Below are 19,564 nucleotides of genomic sequence, written 5' to 3'. Positions count from 1 at the left end.
GACTATTGTTTTTGGGTGGCCCACCTGAGACGCTTTGAGCCTTAGCACTCAGAACTCCAACAACTAAACCATGGGACTCGCAAGTACTCACCTCCTTTGAAAAATCAGACACAAGGTGTCTAAAGTTGGATGTTTCAATTTTTGAGTGCCCCAAATTAGGATCCTCTTTTGAAAATGAGACTGTAAATGCCTTGCTGAAGATGACACAAAAATTTATTGGTAGACATGAAAACAGAACCCAGGGCTCTGACTCCTCGTCCCATGTTCTAACACTTTTCTTTTCAACACAGTGTTCTGTGGTGCAGTGTCAAAGCCTAAGAAGGGACTTAGGAGTCAAAGTGCCTGAGAATGGGACGCAGGCACGTTTGAAAATTTTACCCTTGTAAGTATTCTCTATTTCGGCAAAAATTAGGTTGCTTGTTATTTGGCGTTCGCAGTATTTTAACACTTTAAATAATGAGCTTTAGATCTGAAGGATTTCCATAACAGATTATTTTCAAGCAGGAAAAGAAACAGGGACACAAAGCAAGGCTCTCTCAGAACCAGTGAGTCCATCTACATCGGTTAAGCGTGGAACTACTAACTAAGATATCTTGTAAATAACCTTTCATGGGTGTCACATTTACATCTCATACCACCAATCTCCACTGAGCTATGACTAAGCAAGTTAGACAACCAGTGAGAAAAACTGGGGGGAAAAATACACAAGTAAAGGACTTGATCCTCCTCCCATGACTGAAATCAAGGCAAAATTCCCCTGGAATCTAATGTGTGCAGGATTGAACTATAACTACATAAAGAAAATCAGAAGCAATTCTGATTCAAATTCATCCTCAAGATCAGTGTGTGACTATACCTGCAAATTATGCTTACTTCTTGCTTTTATCTAATCTTATCTAACAGCTCCTGTTTCACTATCTAGCACTATTAAGATGGATCTGAAATCTCCACTTTGTATACTGCATTTTCAAAACAGAAAGGGAAAAACATTTTGGAAAATATTTCTCAATATAGCCCCAAAAAATGACAGATAATGAGGATATTTTATACTGTACTGTAAAGTAGCCATTTGCAATACTCGATGACAAGCAAATGGGATTTGTATACGTCTCCTTTACAACAACTGGTTTTCCCTGGTAAAACAAGAACACAAAGTGGCTTTTATTTCAAAGGGAACATCTGCAAAGACCTATCACATAATAAAAAATAATCAAAATAATCAATCAATGGTCTGAAAAAGACGTCCTCCGACAACCCCAATTAATAAAAAACCATGTCATGAAAAACTTTCCCAGATCCCTACAGAAAAGATGCTTAATGAGATCACTACTACAAGAGTCCATCAATCTAATCTGGCTCTAATACTGTTCTTAAATAATGTATACATTAGTTCCCTGTTACTGAAAAGATTTGTTTGTTTTATTAACATGTGCCTTGTTAAGTGCTAAAGCTTTGTAAAATGATTATGCAGTTCTGTGCCTCTAAATGTATTGTTTTCCTCCTTTCTCATTATGAAATGATTAGTTGTCTTCACTGCCCTTTTGAATTGTTATTAAGGTTGTACTTTGGTGTTATTATCCTTGTGATAACTAGTGAAGCTGTGTCAAGTATCAGAGGGGTAGCCGTGTTAGTCTGAATCTGTAAAAAGCAACAGAGGGTCCTGTGGCACCTTTGAGACTAACAGAAGTACTGGGAGCATAAGCTTTCGTGGGTAAGAACCTCACTTCTTCAGATGCAAGTAAGACTTACTTGCATCTGAAGAAGTGAGGTTCTTACCCACGAAAGCTTATGCTCCCAGTACTTCTGTTAGTCTCAAAGGTGCCACAGGACCCTCTGTTGCTTTTTAGTGAAGCTGTGGTTAATGGCCAAGTCAGTATTTCCATTATGGACCCATTCTTTAGGAAATTTATAACTCTGCCATGTCAGGAGAGAATAGGGGAGCAGGCCCACTAAAAGAAATTGGGCTGAGTGCTCCTGTTCCAGTCCGGGTGGCCAATTGAGAGGGCAGGGCAGCATCTGGGAAGATATCAGAAGCCTGCGACTTAGTTAAGAGCGGCAGGAGCAGACTGGTTCAGTTAGAAAGAATGCTTGATGTCCTCCAGTCAGACAGCCAGGACTGACGGAAGGCAGGAAGGAGCAAGAGAGGGAGTTATCTGCTGGCTCTGAGCCGGAATCAAGAGCCAGAGAGCTGAAGGGAGGGGAGAAGCTGAGAGGCTTACCCACTAGTGTCCTCTTGCTGGGGATCTGGGCCCAGAAGAACCAGGAGAGGCTCCCAGCAGAGAAGCTGAGAGAATGCTCTCTAGGAAGAGCAAGTTTGTGCCTGAGAAGGAAGGGCTGGGTTGGCTGTCCTGGTGGAGGGACAAAGGACTATGGATAAAGAGTCCAGATCTGGTGAAAAACATCAGGCTGGTGAGACTTGAGGATATGCCATGAGTGCAGGGACTGGATTAGATGAACTCTTGAGGTCCCTTTCAGTCCTACGGTTCTATAATTCTATGCTTGTATTGGACTTACTGTGAACTGAAGAGGGAAACTGAGGCAAGAGGCCATTTGCTGGGCTGCCCCAAGGAGGCCTCTTGTTTACATAAGGCTAATTCTGCTAACCCCTATTCTGGTGAGCTGTCCCACTGGAATCAACAGGTGTGCTCACATGGGTGAGGGGTCACAGGATCTGGAAAAAGGCTAATGTAGTGCCCATCTTTAAAAAAGGGAAGGAGGAGGATCCGGGGAACTACAGGACAGTCAGCCTCACCTCAGTCCCTGGAAAAATCATGGAGCGGGTCCTCAAGGAATCAATTCTGAAGCACTTAGAGAAGAGGAAAGCGATCAGGAACAGTCAGCATGGATTTACCAAGGGCAAGTCATGCCTGACTAACCTAATTATCTTCTATAATGAGATAACTGGCACTGTGGATGAGGGGAAAGCAGTGGATGTGTTATTTCTTATCTTTAGCAAGGCTTTTGATACGGTCTCCCACACTATTCTTGCCAGCAAGTTAAAGAAGTATGGGCTGGATGAATGGACTATAAGGTGGATAGAAAGCTGGCTAGATCATCGGGCTCAACGGGTAGTGATAAATGGCTCCATGTGTAGTTGGCAGCCGGTATCAAGCGGAGTGCCCCAAGGGTCAGTCCTGGAGCCAGTTTTGTTCAATATCTTTATTAATGATCTGGAGGATGCTGCACCATCAGCAAGTTTGCAGATGACACTAAACTGGGAGGAGTGGCAGATACACTGGAGGGTAGGGATAGCATACAGAAGGACCTAGACAAATTAGAGGATTGGGCCAAAAGAAATCTGATGAGGTTCAACAAGGACAAGTGCAGAGTCCTGCACTTAGCACGGAAGAATCCCATGCACTGTTACAGATTAGGGACCAAATGGCTAGACAGCAGTTCTGCAGAAAAGGACCTAGGAATTACAGTGGACGAGAAGCTGGATATGAGTCAACAGTGTGCCCTTGTTGCCAAGAAGGCTAACGGCATTTTGGGCTATATAAGTAGGGGCATTGCCAGCAGATCGAGGGATGTGATCATTCCCCTCTATTCGACATTGGTGAGGCCTCATCTGGAGTACTGTGTCCAGTTTTGAGCCCCACACTACAAGAAGGATGTGGAAAAATTGCAAAGAGTCCAGCGAGGGGCAACAAAAATGATTAGGGGGCTGGAGTTTCTGAGGAGAGGCTGAGGGAACTAGGATTGTTTAGTCCGCAGAAGAGAAGAATGAGGGGGGATTTGATAGCTGCTTTCAACTACCTGAAAGGAGGTTCCAAAGAGGATGGATCTAGACTGTTCTCAGTGGTCCCAGATGACAGAACAAGGTGTAATGGTCTCAAATTGCAGTGGGGGTGGTTTAGGTTAGATATTAGGAAAACTTTTTCACTAGGAGGGTAGTGAAGCACTGGAATGGGTTACCTAGGGAGATGGTGGAATCTCCTTCCTTAGAGGTTTTTAAGGTCAGGCTTGACAAAGCCCTGGCTGGGATGATTTAGTTGGGGACTGGTCCTGCTTTGAGCAGGGGATTGGACTAGATGACCTCCTGAAGTCCCTTCCAACCCTGGGATTCTATGATTCCATGATCTGGTGCTTAATTTACATCAGACTGAAATTTAGCGTAAAAATGTGCAGGTCACATTCAAGCTCATTTAAGCCTTTTAGACCTAAAGAAGTCAGAAAAACCATTGCTTTGGTAGTTTTTGCTTTTCTCCTCCAGCTGTATCGAAAGCTGCATTTCAGAACTGGAATTCACAGGGCTGTCTTTTTGAACTCATGTTTGCAACTTGGCACTGTGGTAAATTCCCAATTATTGTTGTCTGACCATCTTTCAGCAGCATCTTGATATACCCATCTCCTGCTCAGATAAAAATGGGGGGAGGGTCTTTTCTCTCAGATAAGGACCTTGCTGCCATTGCACCCTACTTCAGGGGACACTTTAAACCCATTTAGAAACTAAAGTTGGTGCAGAATGCAGCAACTCACTTGTTAAGCAAGGTATCTCACCATGATCATATTACACCAGTGCTCTACAGTAATGTGTATGGGCTGCCTGTTCATTTCTGTATGGCATTTAAGGTGTTAGTATTAACTTAGAGGCCTAAATGTCTTGGAAACTACCTACCTAAGAAATGCTCTCTCATCCCACAGGCTACTATAGAGGTGATCAGCAAAGGTGCTCAAAGCAAGACCCCACACCATCCCCCTCAGTATAGAAGGGAGAAAGCTGCTGCCAGCAGTGTGTTCTTATACAATTTCTTAAATATGGTATACAGCATTTCAGACTAATGATTGAAGACATGCTTTGATCCTACAGTATAACACACCACCAGGCAACAGTTACATTTCACTGCACTGACATATTAACAAAGTGCTGGCATTTTTACTTTACTATCTTATACACAAGAATGAAAACCCAATGGGGCTGTATGACACATGACATTAAAGGAAGTCATGCAGCCCACATCAGATGCTTTCAATAACTGGTTCCGGGGAAGAGGCCACAGCTGGGTAATGTGAGTGCATCCACTGCAATGCATAACTGCATGTCAACTGCATGCAACACTGAGTGTGAACTAAAATTATAGCAGAAGTTCCCGTCACATTCATTTCATCAGCACCAGCCCCAAAGCTGAGATTTGCATTCCTTTCCTTCCTTAAGGCTCATAATGCAGAATATCCAGCAAGACACTTCCACCACCACTACCAAGCTGAATTTAAAAATTCTGTTAAGAATAAACATTACACTTACTCCGTTCCTGCAAAAAGCTTTTGCAATGCCTTTCAAAGAAAATACCTTTAAATAAAATCAACCCTTTCTCAGACAATAGCATAATTATTGTTTGGTATCAATTTTTTTTTATTTTATTTTTTATTTTTTTTGCTGAACGCATAAAGCTTCTGTAAATAGCCCTGAATGGATGTAAAAAAAAAAAAAAAAGATATTGTTACAAGTACCCACTTAAGTCAATGTTACTGATATAATTCACACTTCTTTAAAGACATCCATAATACAATTTAATTAAACGTGAACAACAGCAGGAAACTGGCTTATGAGTAATGAAAACGGCAGCTGTAGCTGGCTAGGGGATCTAGCACAATAAATTTTTTCACTTGCAGAATAGCTCAGTTCAAAATTATTTCTTTATGCCAAGTTGGCAGTTTGCATTTAATTATAACCAGGTACAATGGTAACATTTTTACTATAATGCAGTTTTTTTCATTTTGCAAGTGAAATTTCTTATTATATGTATCTGATGGCATTTAGAATAAATCTAAATACCCCTTAAACACTTGGTTCAAAAATTGTTTCTTTTCCTACAGAAATAGATTACCAAAACCCCACACTATTTACCTCTTAGTGTTTGATTCAGTACAATAAAATAAATGTCATTCTTTAATACTTGTATATATTTCTGCACACTGATCAGAAGCCAAAAAAGGAGGGAAAATTAAAAATAAAGATTTTAGCCATATGTGGCAATATTTGGACAAAGCTTTTGGAAGTTCCACCTTCAGCAAATGTCCAAAATATTTTCTATGCAAACATTAGAAAATAAGTTGTATCTAATGTACAAGTGGCTCTTGCTAAAAAAAAAAGTCTAGAGATATTTTTAATATGATTATGGTCTCTCCTGGAGGGAGGAAAAGTGATCAACGTATCCACTATTTCACACAGATGGAGACATTCAGTTCTTCCCTTTGGGCACATCAATGAGTATTTTAACACTAGTGTCCAGTTAACAGACTGAATGAATAGTAAAAATAGTCTAGAACAAACTGCATTCTGTGCTCTTATGATTAAACTGAAAAAAAAAAATAAACGGAGAGGATATATAGTACTTTCAATATAGTACTTTGTGTCAAAATCTTATTGAAATGGTTAAGCCCTAGAGTTGTTTGGGTATAATGGAGCTACTGTAACTCAGGCCAGCCAACTTTTGAAAATATCCTATAACAAATTTGATAAATTTGATAAATGCAAACTATGGGAAATTTAGGCTGAAAAAGGAAAACCTAAACCAGCTCAGGAAGTATATAAATTGTGTTTTAAAATAAAAACAGACCACCAGAAATTATGGGCCGGAGTTTTCTCCTACACAGATTTTAATACTGGTGTAACTCCATTGACCTTCACCTTTCTCGGCTTGTCCTTGTCTGTCCCTCCATGAACGCAAGTTGACGCCGCACCATTCTATTTTATTACAAGTAGGTTCTTTCCATTTCTGGCCAAAGAGTTTTGTCATGGGATCAGCCCAGCACATTTTCGGTCTGCCCAGCGGTCGCTTGTAGTCTCTGGGGATCCAGAAAGCTTAATAGGGCTAATCCCTATATACCGTGTGGATCAGAAACAGGTCCTATGTTCCTAAAAAATTCTTGCTAATATTTCATATCTGACATAAGCAAATGTGCACCCCTAAATATAAAGACAGTCATGTGCATGTCACTGAGATGAACAATGTATCTGTGGAAAAGACAGTTGTAGGTCAGTAGTTTGCGAATTTAGCCTACCAACTTGAAAGGGGTTGACAGAATATTAAATAGAGCTCTTTATCTTTCATACTTAGTTTGATTTCTACCAGAAATTTGCAAAAAATCCAATTTGTGGTCCATCAAGCACATGTTTTAGTCATCAAATGGATGCTTAGTGGGTGTGTATACTGCTGATGAAGTAAGTGTAAAGATGGTCACCACTCTGAGGGGTGCAGTTTAAGCAAAGCCACAAGTGTTGCCAAATCATCTATCCCCACACCGCATGTGTATATTGTTTATACAACATTACTGTTTGTTTCATATTTAAGATACTGTGGCATGGCTCAGTGGGACACCCACTGGTTACTTAGGGTTTGTCTATGCTAGACCAGCACAGCAGCATCTGTGTCACTGTAGTGTAGACACCTCCTACATCAACAGAAGGGGTTTTTCCATCTCAGAGAGGAGGTAAGTAGGTCGACAGAAGAATTTTTCTATTAACCTAGCTGCGTCTACACTAAGGGTTAGGTTGAGCTAACTACGGTGGCCAAGATACAAAATTTTTCACAGCTCTGCCATGTAGTTCGGTCGATCTAATTTTTAAGAGTAGACCAGGCCGTAGCAAGTGTAGGGATAATAAGTTCATAGAACGTGTTTACACAGCAGGTTATCTAAACCATGATTCAAAAAGAGCCGGATCACTCAGTATTTACGTCTTTAACGAAAGCAAACGTATAAAGGAATGACTGCTAATCATCAGCATAAAAATATTATTCTAAATATGCATATCCACAAATGATGTAAGAAGCACTGAAATATCTGTTTTAATACTGTGAGCATCACACAGCCAATATTTCAGGACTTTGTACAACATCAGCATTTTGAGTGACACCACATTATCTTCTTCACTTTTAGTAGCAAAGCTGTATGGGCAGTTCATAATGCTGTATTTTCAAGAAAACCTTGTGAGCTTTTTCATAGGCTTCACAGTCTTATTCTTTCATGTTCCAGTACATGATGGTCTTATGGCCCCTTGCAGTTCAGAGCTCATAACAGGCATTTTCTCCACAGGACCGCAGGATGAGCCTGTCCCCTTCCTTTGGTTATACTAGGGGCACATAGGTGCAAACTTGTTTCAGGTTGACTCCTGGGCCTGAAAGAAGTCACAGCTGTGACTGTGCTTTAATAAATAAATCCTGATGTGACAACAACTAAATACAAGACTGGAGGGATGGGAGAAACAGCTTGAGAAAAAAGGAGGTCTGAAAACAGCGATATAAATGGAAAAAGAGTACAGGGCAGAATACTAGGAGAAAGATGGTAAAGTCTGACATGTAAAATTTCAGAACACAAGTCATTAAAGTGAGAGGACTGTGTAAAAATAAAGCAAGAGAAAAGCTAATTTTAGTAAGCAGGAATTTTAGATTCTTTTATTTGGAAGCTGAAAAAAGCTCCACACACACACTGGTACAGTGCATGCAATCTTCCAGAAGACCGTCCCTGAATTTTAGCAACAGAACATTAATCTATTCTTATTACAGGGGATGATTTCATAAAACATACTTGTGGTTGGGACACCCACAGTCATCTATGAAGACAAGACATAGCTAACCCTAGACTCCTGCTTTCTCTCTTATGATGTATACAGAGATAGAAATAGATACAAAGAGAATGTGCATATCTGAAAAGGGACAACGCAAAACTTCCCTAAATCAGATTTATATAGAAGTCTATTAAAGCAAAGCTCATAAACAAAGGAAGCTTCTCTTGAACTACAGAAAACTAAATACCATTTATACATAATGAAATACATTTTGGGCTTCATATTCATTTCTTTGGAAACCTATACCACTGCATGCCTGTTTGCAATTCAGAAATATAACTTTTTTAATTTCTAATTACTTTTGTGAAAATGCAGTGGTTCCAGGCTCAAGCAATTTAAATAGACATTAGAGAGTATGCAAAAAATAAAGAATTTAATTCTTAGTGGGCTAATAAATTATTGCATTAAATTTCACCACTGGTTGCCTGCTGTACCTGATACAGTTGTGCAATCAAGAATAAATAAAAAAAAAAAAAATATATAATGGAGATATCCCATCTCCTAGAACTGGAAGGGACCTTGACAGGTCATCGAGTCCAGCCCCCTGCCTTCACTAGCAGGACCAAGTACTGATTTTGCCCCAGATCCCTAAGTGGCCCCCTCAAGGATTGAACTCACAACCCTGGGTTTAGCAGGCCAATGCTCAAACCACTGAGCTATCCCTCCCCCCCTCCATAGTGTCAGTATGTTTTTCAGATGCAAAAAAGCAGCATAGTAAAGGCCTTAAGAATGTATCAGTGAGATAACTACACCAGGCTGAGGTTTGGAAGATTCAGAAAATGATGCATTTCAAAATATAATTAAGTCTCAAAAGAGGACTTCTAATAATAGAGGATCCCATTAAAGCATTTTCCTTTGTTGCTGTTTTATAACTAGGTCCCCTGCTGTTTGTTCACTTTCTTTGGGGAGAATACTTGTGAGCCTGGTTCAGTCCCTAAGAGGAGAGAGACACTCAATAGCTACATCACTTTCTTCCCTAGGATAGGAAAGCTGCACTCCAAGGTGAAGGGCTCTAGAGTGAAGAGCAAGAGCAGAGTCAAGATTTGAGGTGGAGAGAAGCAAGCCTGCGGGGAGAAGGGGGGGGGGGGTTAAAATGTTACAGTCTCCTTTCCTAGAGAGGAGTGACATGATGGGAAAGCGGAGTCTAGTAGGTCTGTCTCCTGCTGCCAGCAGCCAGGGGAGTAGAAAACGCCGCTGCAGCGCTGTCTGCTCCTTTGTCACTTTCACACCACAGGAAACGTGAGTGACAAGCCTATGAGTACAACAAGCCATTCCCACAGCAGCGCCCAGCCAGCGCGCAAGAACCCTCATGAACATGAAACGATGCCCAATCAACAAGCACAGTCCCATTCCCACGACTGAAATCCTTAGAAAGCAGATTTGCAGGCATGCAGGGTGTAGATGGGGGGAGGGAGGGAATGTTTAAAACAAATACGTCACTGTGATGATGTATAAATAATATGCACCTCCACGGACTTGTTCTGAACAACCCCAGCACTGGTTAGCGCCAAGGAGGTTTTCTGTGCCTAGATCGTGCCATCTCAAGCACGGCTACTTCCAAAGGTTGGGGGTGGGAGCCTTGCTGGCCAGCGGAGAAATTACAACACATCGATCCCATTCCGTTCTAACTTTGCAGGTAGGGTGACCAGATAGCAACTGTAAAAAATCAGGACAGGGGGTGGGGGGGTAATAGGAGCCTATATAAGAAAAAGCCCCCAAAATCGGGACTGTCCCTATAAAATCGGGACATCTGGTCACTCTATTTGCAGGACCCCCACCTCCCACCCCAATTGCCACGGTTAAAGCGATGACTCCAGCAGCGGAGCAGTGTCTTTCAAAGTTTTCAGAGCGGCTCCAGGCTGGATCTTTTTCAATCAATTACCTGCCCGTGCCTTCTAACGGCACTTACAGCGCATGCACTGATCACGAAAACCACCCGGCGCCCATCCGCAGAACTTCTTGCCTTTCTCTCCCGACTGCACTTTAAAAGCCACCAGCAGATTTTCTCTCCCCCCCCCCCCCCCATCTCCCCCGGTCCAAGCCCTGGGGTTCTGGAAATGCATATCGCCCCCTCCCCCCGACGCAGACGCAAGAAGCTGCAGACTTGCAAGGGGCCAACCCGACCCTGCTGAGAAGAGTCGATTAATTACACGGCCGCCGCCGAGCTGGCCAAGTGCAAAGTGGGGGGGGAGAGGGACCGGGGCGCGCTGCAGCCTTCGGGTCCCCCCGGTGCCAGGGTTGGGGCGGGCTGCGAATGGAGGTCGGGGGGGGGGGGGCGGCAGCACCTACCAGCGCCTTGCTGTGGAATGCAGCAGGTCCTCTGCGGTGCTGATGCGCCCGGTGGTCGCTGCTCTCACCGGCGCCGCCGCCCCGGTCCCGCTTCTCCCGGCCGCCGCCGGCCCGCTGCTCCTCGCCGGAGTCCAGGCTGCTGAAATTCCACACCACCAGGGTCTGCAGGAGCAGCACGGTGAGCGCCGCGATGAGCGCCGAGTGCGAGCGCCGGGCCAGCCTGCGAGCGCACGGAGCCGCCACCATCTTCGCCGCGGCTGCCGCTGCCGAGCCCCTGAAAGCCGCCGCATCCGCCGCGGCGCGGAGTTTTCAGACGGGCAGAGCCAGACGTCAGCAGCGAGGGTGGGGGGAGGGAGAAGGCGGACGGGGGGGGGGGGGGGTGGGCTGGGGAGGGCGAGGGAACTGGGGAGGCCGGGCGATGTGGCAGCCCCTGGCCCGCAGCAGCCGAGGGGGCTGGGGCGGGGAGGGAGGCGGAGGCGGGGGAGATGGAGGAGGAGCAGGGTCTGTCTGCAGCCAAGCGCTGCTGGCACCGGGCAGCTCCATCCCGGGGGATGCTCCCCGCCCCGCGCCCAACCCCACGCTCCCGCGGATCCACCCGCACCCGCAGGGCACCCGCCCCTCCGCCAGTAGGCAGCGCCGAGCCCGGCGGGGCGCGGAGCCTGGCAGCCCGCGCGGCGCGCAGCGAGCCGTGACTGCCATCTGCCGAGGGAAGGCGGCTGCGGCTTTCCCGCCGGACCCCGCCGGGGGGCAGGATGGGGCTGGGCGCTGCCGTGGGGCCAAACGCGCGGGCAGGGCGCCCGGCTCGGCGGGAGGTTGGGGGCAGCAGAGGCGGGCGGCGGGGCGGGAGAGCCCGGCCCGGCTGGGGGCCGGGGGCGAGTGGGGCAGGCGGGGGCTCGGGAGGCAGGTGCCTGTTTGTGCAGGGCGGGCGCTGAGGGCGGCAGCTGAAGGGCAGAGCCCGGGCCATGGTCAGCAGGGAGGGGGAAGGAGGAGGCCGAAGGGGCAGGCAGGGTTGAAGGCTGCGTGCTGCACTCTATGCAGCGCAGTCCCCTCCCCTTCTTCGTGCAGTGAGTGGGGAACTACCCCCCTCTCCTACACATCAAGTCATGGGCAGGGGTTGGAGACCTTCCTGTCCCCACCATGCTGGTTTCTCTGGATTCTTAACCCGTGGGGCAGTTTTAGTCTCTTGCTAAAGGCCCTGCCAGTGGCTGGTTGGAAATGGTTCAGGGCTAGTGCTGCTGGAGTCAGGTATGTTAAAAATGCCTCTCCTCACCCCGCTGTCAGTGCTTCAGGGATTATTTTAACCCTGGCTAAAGTGCAGCATGACCCATGGACACTGAATTAGCATGGCGTTAGGGCATGGCTGGATGCTTTTCTTTGCAATGCCTGTGTACTTTAGACAGCTCTCATTGAGCGTTGCCAGTTGGCCTGGGCACTGGCTTGACTGGACCATTTTATTTTTATAGGGCTGCAGTTGAAACTAAACACAAACCAGCCTTTTTAAAAATGTCATCTGCAGGTGAGACTACAGATATGAAATGTGTGTAAAAGTGAAAGCAGCCTCATGAGAATTTAAATCTCTTCCCCTCCATCCCTGAAATAGTCCCAACTCTGAGACTGAATTCTTATAATCAGATTTTCAAGGAAAATCAGCAACTCCTCATCCACTCCTTACCTTACCCACCAGATAACCACAGCATAGTTTTTGGAAAGGTGTAAACTGTAATTTAGAAAAATAGATTTCAAAATAGCCCCAGTTGTGGCTTTAACCTGAAAGGTCCTGACACCTGCTAACTACTCTGATTTCCATACCTCTGATAACTGCTCTAAAGAAGTGATTCATTGCTCCAACCTTGCAAATACTTACCCAGGTACATAACTTTTCAATGGGACTACACACATGCATAAGTGTATAAAGGGTTAGGTCTCAGGAGCAAATAAGTTTTCAAACTTTTCTGGAACAAGCAGGGTTTTTGCTCCTTAAAAAACCATTAGAAGGGAGATTAAGAAGTAAAAGCAGATCCAACCTCCTGACTCTTAAAGGATTTGATTCTGCAAACTACTGAACCCCTACCCTGCCTGTTGACAAGGCTCAGCACTTTGCCTGATAGGGTCAAGAGGAGTAGGACCATCTTCCCAGCTTCTCATGAAATGTCAGTGTTTCCTAGTCACTTAGTGAATTACTTTAATTCCTTCTTTTCCTCCCCAGGGTTACCAGTCTTCTAATCTTAAACATATAATGGGATCGTCTGACGATTGTAGAAAAGAGTTTTGTTAATCTGCACAATGTTCCTATCTTAATTCCAATCCCAGCCTTTAGGCGCTAAATTCACATTTCAAACCATAAACCAAATATATGAGGGCTTTTTCACACCGTGTAATGTCTTTTTTAAATGATAGTTGAATAGAGCCTGAAAAATCTTGCCACTTTTTTTCTTATTTATTTTTTTCCTGACAAACCACAAATTATGGAGTATGATCCAAAGGGTGATGTTTTGTTTTAATGGAATACAATGCATGGCTCAGAGACACTAACACTTACTTTCAATAAGGTAGTGTGGAGGAGGTGTTAAGAGGGCAGAGGAGTGGGCTAGGTGAGGGATAAGTAGGACAAAGAATTGCAGAATACATTGTTTCCCCAAAATTGCGAATAACTAGAAATATAATGCTTTTAAATCTTTGATTACTCTCCTTTACATCCATAATCTCAGCATCGGAATGAGTTGATATATCTAAAAGTACAATAACATCTAGCAAAAGAAGTGGAGCAATACAGGTTCTAAGAATGAGTAATCTTATTTTTCACAGATCAACATAGTTTTGAGTCTCCTGTGACTAATGTTAGCCTCAAGAAAAAGAAACAAGAAATAATTCCATACACAAAGGGCTGATGGCCTTGCTCTGATACTACAAAATAAACATTAAAAAGGGCTTGGTTTTGAATTCACATTGTTTTATACTGATGAAGTCCATTGACTTCAGTGCAAGTAGTACTCCTTTAACAGTAGAGATCAGAATCAGGCCCCAAAACAGGCACCCACTCTTTCAAATAGGATATTGTTCCAAGTGTGTTTGGCTTATTTTAAGTGGCACTCAAGCTTACCAGCTATTCAGAATGCAGAGTTTGTACATAATATGTCATCTCCAGGCAAGATAGCTCTCAAGGTTTGCTCCATGCTGCTTTCTTTGAAGGCAAAATGTTATTGGATCACATTAGAATAGCTGGTGTGAATAGACATAGTTCCTAAGAGACTTACATCTATTTACACCAACTGAGGATCAGGCCAATTGTCCCTAATCAGAAAAGGGCCTATATTTCATGATATTAAAGATATGTTTTAACAGATTTTACAGTTACTAAACAAGCTCTAATATACAGTTATGTCAGTTGGTCAGTAAATATTAAGGCCTAAATTTTCAAGATTAACTAATGTTTTTGAGGGTCTCAATTTTTGGGTGCACATCGTAACGCCTTTAAAGCAGTTTGGTTTTCAGAGGGCAGGTGCTCAGTACTTTCTAAACAGACTCCTTTAATGCATCTCTTGATGGGCACCCAAACACAGAGGCACTCAAAATCACTAATCACTTTTGAAATGTTTATAGGGCTAAGAGCCAGATTCTGATCTCACTTAGCCCTATGTAAAATTGGAGTAATTCCATTAAAGTCATTATTGTCACACTAATGTAAAATTGCTGTGAAAGAAGCAAACTTTAGATACTCTGTGTGCACAGATATTCAGTGTTTAAATGCAGTGTACATTTATGTAATTTGCTCGTTAAAAAACTGCAAAATAATTAAAAAGAGGATATTTAATGTGTGCATGTAAGTTTCAGAGGGATTATCTCCTGACTTCATTTAACAGCAACAGGATTTTCTGTGCCTTCGTTGCTTGCCTCAAGATCTTCCTTGGAAGCTCCATATTACCAGTGAGATTTTTAACAGAAGCGCCTTTACTCTCAGTTTTATAAATCCCTTCAGATTAACAGTGGCTCAGCTGCTTCCCTGCCCCCAAGAAGTCTCACATAGCCTCTTAAAGGCATTTTCCTTTTTTTTTTGGTTTCAGCTCCCAGAGATACTACTCATTTTAATTTTATTTTATCCAGTACCCTGCCACAGCTCTGCATGAAACTGCATAGAAGGAGATATCTTCTTGTTAATCTCTGGCTGACAAGCTCACCAGTGAAGGTCATGATATGCAATGATAAAACCATGGAAAGCCAGAAAACATTTAACAGTGTGTGATGCTGCTTCTTTATATAAGGGACACTACAAAGTAATTATACTCAAAATTTGATCCATGGTACCTTAAAATTGTTATACCTAATGGAGAATGTCCTCTAGATTTTAGGGGCTGATTTTCTAAGGCGGGGCTCAGGCTTCAGCCCTGGGCACTGGGGCTCAAGTTACAGCCCTCCCCACCTCCCCTGCCCAGGGCTGAAGCCCTCAAGCTTTGGCTTTGCCCCCCTCCCCCATGTCAGCAGGGCTCTGGCTTTGGCTTTGCACACACCCCTCCCCCCAGCATGGCAGGGCTTGGGATTTGGACCCCCTTCCTGGGGTCATGTAGTAATTTTTGTTGTTAGAAATGGGGTCATAGTACAATGAAGTTTGAGAAACCCTGACATAGCCATAGATATCAATGGGCCTAAACACACACTGTGGGGCAAGGATCAGTGTTCACATCGCACTCCCCATCAGTACCTGGCCAAGGTCGGCGAAGCTAACAATCCAACCAGCAGATCAAATTCAGTGATGAATCCTGGTCACATGCCCCCTGAGGCACCTTATCCATATGCTAAGAAGAACACACAGTGAAGAGCCATGCATAGAGGGGATCATCAGCATGTGTATCTCTTAAAATTAAAAAATTAAATTATTGGAGATATCCTATCTCCTAGAGCTGGAAGAGACCTTGAAAGGTCAGTGAGTCCAGCCCCCTGCCTTCACTAGCAGGACCAAGTACTGATTTTGCCCTAGATCCCTAAGTGGCCCCCTCAAGGATTGAACTCACAACCCTGGGTTTAGCAGGCCAATGCTCAAACCACTGAACTATCCCTCCCACCTCTCTTCCCTCCTTTGTGGAAGGAGGCAGAGGAGGGGATGTCCAGCTGCATCTCTGACAACATCCTCCCCTTCCCCAGCATCCATGGAAGGCTCTCTGCAAGCCCAGGGAGGGAGAAGTCAGTAGGCATAGCTAGACCAGCGATGATATACATATCATGCCTCCTAATAGCCCCAGGAAGCTCAGAGAAGATAATACAATCTCCTGTCATGTTAGGTGTGATACTGCACCCCATATTCTTCACAGTGATATTATTATGATGTGATTATGGCATAATTCTGATGTAGTTTATGCAAGATAAGTCATGTGAAATATCATTGGAAAGGTTATGATTTACTGAAAATGATTATCCTGTTTATATTCATGTATCTGAAATTAGGAATATTAACTATATATCTGTATTACAAATGTGTTTACACCTGGGGAACACCCATTAGGCAAAAGACGCTCAGTCTAGATGGCTGGCTGGGAAGGGCCCATTCGAGTTAATGAACCATTAGGGAAAACAATAGGCATTAGAAGTTTATCTCCCACTGGAGAGCCTTCTTGAGGATGCTACAAACGGCCTCCAAGCAATGGATACTGTGGCACTACAGGGACATGTAACCAGGTCACCTGGTACTGGACTCCATCTTGGAATACCAATGTTTTTCCACTGACTGGTGTGAGAACCAAGTTTAGAGACAAAGGGTTCCCACCCTATTCAAAAGCTACTTAAGCCAGGGGAGCAACATCATTGTGGATCTTCACTGACTCCCCGCCTCAAAGAGACTCTTGGAAACACCTGAGGAACACAGACTGAACTGGGGTGGGGGGGGAGTGATAGACCCAGGCTAAAAGGATTTTTAGGGTGTGAAAGGAATACCTGGGGTTTTTAAGCTGTAAGCAAGTGCAGCTGGCCCCTTAATGGCTACAGCCTGCTTGAATCGTCATTTAAGTGAGAATTTGCTAATGATATCCAATTTCTTTAGTATATTAAGCTTAGTTAGCATGTTTTGTTTGTTTGCTAGGTAATCTGCTTTGATCTGTTTGCTATTCCTTATAATCACTTAAAATCTTTTGTAGTTAAACTTATTTTTGCTTTGTCTAAAACCAGTGTGTGGGACTCATAACTTGGGGCAGAAAGCTGTTTCATATCCTTCTCCACATTGAGAGGGGGGGTGAATTTCATGCGCTTACTCTGTACAGATCACTGTGCAGTGCAAGACGGAATAATTTTGGATTTACACTCCCGAGGAGTTTGTGCACTTGAGTAGCTGGGCAGTTCCTTAGCTGTAGCCTCCCCCTGCAGAGCTCATGACAGCATGTGTGTGTAGTGCAGCTGGGTGTGTCCCTACCTGTATATGTGCTGGAGCCTGGGAGAGGGAGTGGCAGGCTGGTCACAGCAGTACAGTGTAAAGGGAGCCCAGGCTGGTGGGTCAGGGGGCTCAGTGGCACTCAGGTGAGATCCCTCACTTAACAGGGATTTCTGGGGGAGTCCAGCATAGTAGGACTCCACTGGACCAACTTTACTATGGAGTAAGACCAGAGCTTTCTCGGAAGCCCAGAACCTCAGCACCAAAGTCTTTGGCCTTCTGCAGATCCATAGTGATATATGTGTATTTCATGCCCTGTGCAATGTAGTTAGGTTGACCTAACCACCACTGTAGACTCAATTAGGTCAATGGAAGAATTCTTCAATCCCGCTAGCAACCACCTATTAGAGAGGTGAATTAGCCAGACTGTCAGAAAGACCCCTTCTGTTGCTGTGGGACGTTTCTATATTACAGACTACAGTGGCACAGCTGCAGTGCCATACCTGTACTGTTGTAATGTAGACATACCCTAGGCAGGTACTAATTTTAAAAACCCATCACCCTGTCACCAGTGACTGAACCACTAACAGCTACTAATATTTTTGTTCTGTTGCTATAGAGACAGCCAACTAGCAATCTGAGGGAGTACAATTTAGCTAACTAAAATTCTTCTGATATATTAATGATACTGATAAACTAGGAAGTAAACTTGGCAGGGATCTGTTCCTTGAGAAACAAGAGAAAGATACATTAGCTACCACTACAAGAAAAAGGACAAAAATTGATTTTGCAAATCTCAGAGAGGAACAAACTAAATTTCAAAATCATGTTATGAAAGGTGTAAGAGATTCTCCCTTTCAAGTGTACTTTGTTATTCAGCATACATCTTAGCTATGACCGTTTTGGAGTGAGCTTTGGAGCATCACAGAAAACTTTAATGTGGCTACTCTTCTGATGTCTGGGAGAAGCGTGTCATCCTCACTGAAGATTTCTAATGTTGCTCATGTTCACATGAAACTATTCACATCTGGTGAAGAACACACAAGGTATTACTAGGTTTGCCAAATGATTGAGAGTTATGCATTGCCAAAAATAAGTGCGTTTCTACAGCAAGATAACAGCTAACTCGAGTTAGCTTTCTTGCTGTAAACACACTTCTTGGAAGCAGTCCAGTCTTAGCCTAAAACTGAATCTGGTAATCTGTTTCTGTCCTAGGAAATACAGAAAATTTAGAACAAGAGAAATAAATAATATCCTTTGCTTTGAAGAGCTTATTTCCCATCTGGTGAACAAGCACTATAGGTCTTGCTGAACTCCAACTCACAGAATGACTCATGGATGGTTTTGACGCTCATTTTATAGTTAGTAAAAAACTAAGATTATTATTTCAGAGTAAAGAATTGCATTTATCATAAGAACAATTTCCTCCCCATCGCATCAAATGATTTAGACTTCAGATACATTATGGCAAGTTCTGTATAAGGAGTTATATCTGAAGCTGGATTAATCTTCTATGGTACTTAGCAAGTTTGTATACCCATGTGTCTACATGAAAACCTTGCACATCTTAATACTATTATTAACAAAGGAACGGATAAGACTTGAAAGAGACCAATTTCCCTTGAGAAATTTTGTTTTAACTGGTGAGCTACTATTTGGGAGTGATTGCTGTGTGACGGGATAAAGCACTAATATTTCCTTAATATTGCCTGGTGAATCAAGATGATTTTCTATATGTTGTGGTTAAGGCACCGGACTGGGACTCAGAAAAAATAGTTACTCATCTTCTTGTAACTGTTGTTCTTCGAGATGTGTTGTTCATGTCCTTTCCAATCAGGTGTGCATGTGCTGCGTGCATGACAACTGGAAGATTTTTCCCCTAGCAGTATCTGTAGGGTCATCCTGGGCACCCCCTGGAGTCGCGCTTTCATGGCACCCAATATAGGACCCTGCCGACCCGACACCCCACCCCAACCCAGTTCCTTTTTGCCGGCTACTCCAACAGCAGGGTAGGAGGGTGGGGTTTGGAATGGACATGAACAACACATCTTGAAGGACAACAGTTAGGAGAAGGTGAGTAACTGTTTTTTTTTTTCTTTGAGTGCTTGTTCATGTCAGTTCCAATCAGATGACTCCCAAGCCCAAGTTCAGGAGGCAAGGTTGGAATTGTCTACTGATTGGAGCACCACTCTACCAAAAGCCGCATCAGCTCTGGCCTGCTGGGTAATCACGTAGTTCGTGGTGAAAGTGTGTATGGAAGACCACGTCACCACTCTGCATATTTCCTGGGTGGGAATCTGCGCCAGGAACATCGTTGAAGAGGCCTAAGCCCTGGTGGAGTGCGCAATGATCAG

General features: G+C 43.9%; 1 protein-coding gene across 1 annotated transcript in view; it reads right to left on the bottom strand.

Moving 5' to 3' along the window:
- Positions 1–11,112, bottom strand: part of XYLT1 (xylosyltransferase 1) — a 321,898-nt gene extending 310,786 nt beyond the window's left edge. The window contains exon 1 of the mRNA XM_054042319.1: positions 10,859–11,112. Coding sequence (XP_053898294.1) covers positions 10,859–11,104 — 246 coding nt within the window. The 5' untranslated portion in view covers positions 11,105–11,112. The remainder of the gene's footprint in view (positions 1–10,858) is intronic.
- Positions 11,113–19,564: the final 8,452 nt, after the last annotated feature.

The sequence above is a fragment of the Malaclemys terrapin genome, chromosome 10, assembly GCF_027887155.1.
Source record: "Malaclemys terrapin pileata isolate rMalTer1 chromosome 10, rMalTer1.hap1, whole genome shotgun sequence".
Classification (NCBI taxonomy): domain Eukaryota; kingdom Metazoa; phylum Chordata; order Testudines; family Emydidae; genus Malaclemys; species Malaclemys terrapin.
This window is presented reverse-complemented; position numbering and strand designations above follow the sequence as displayed.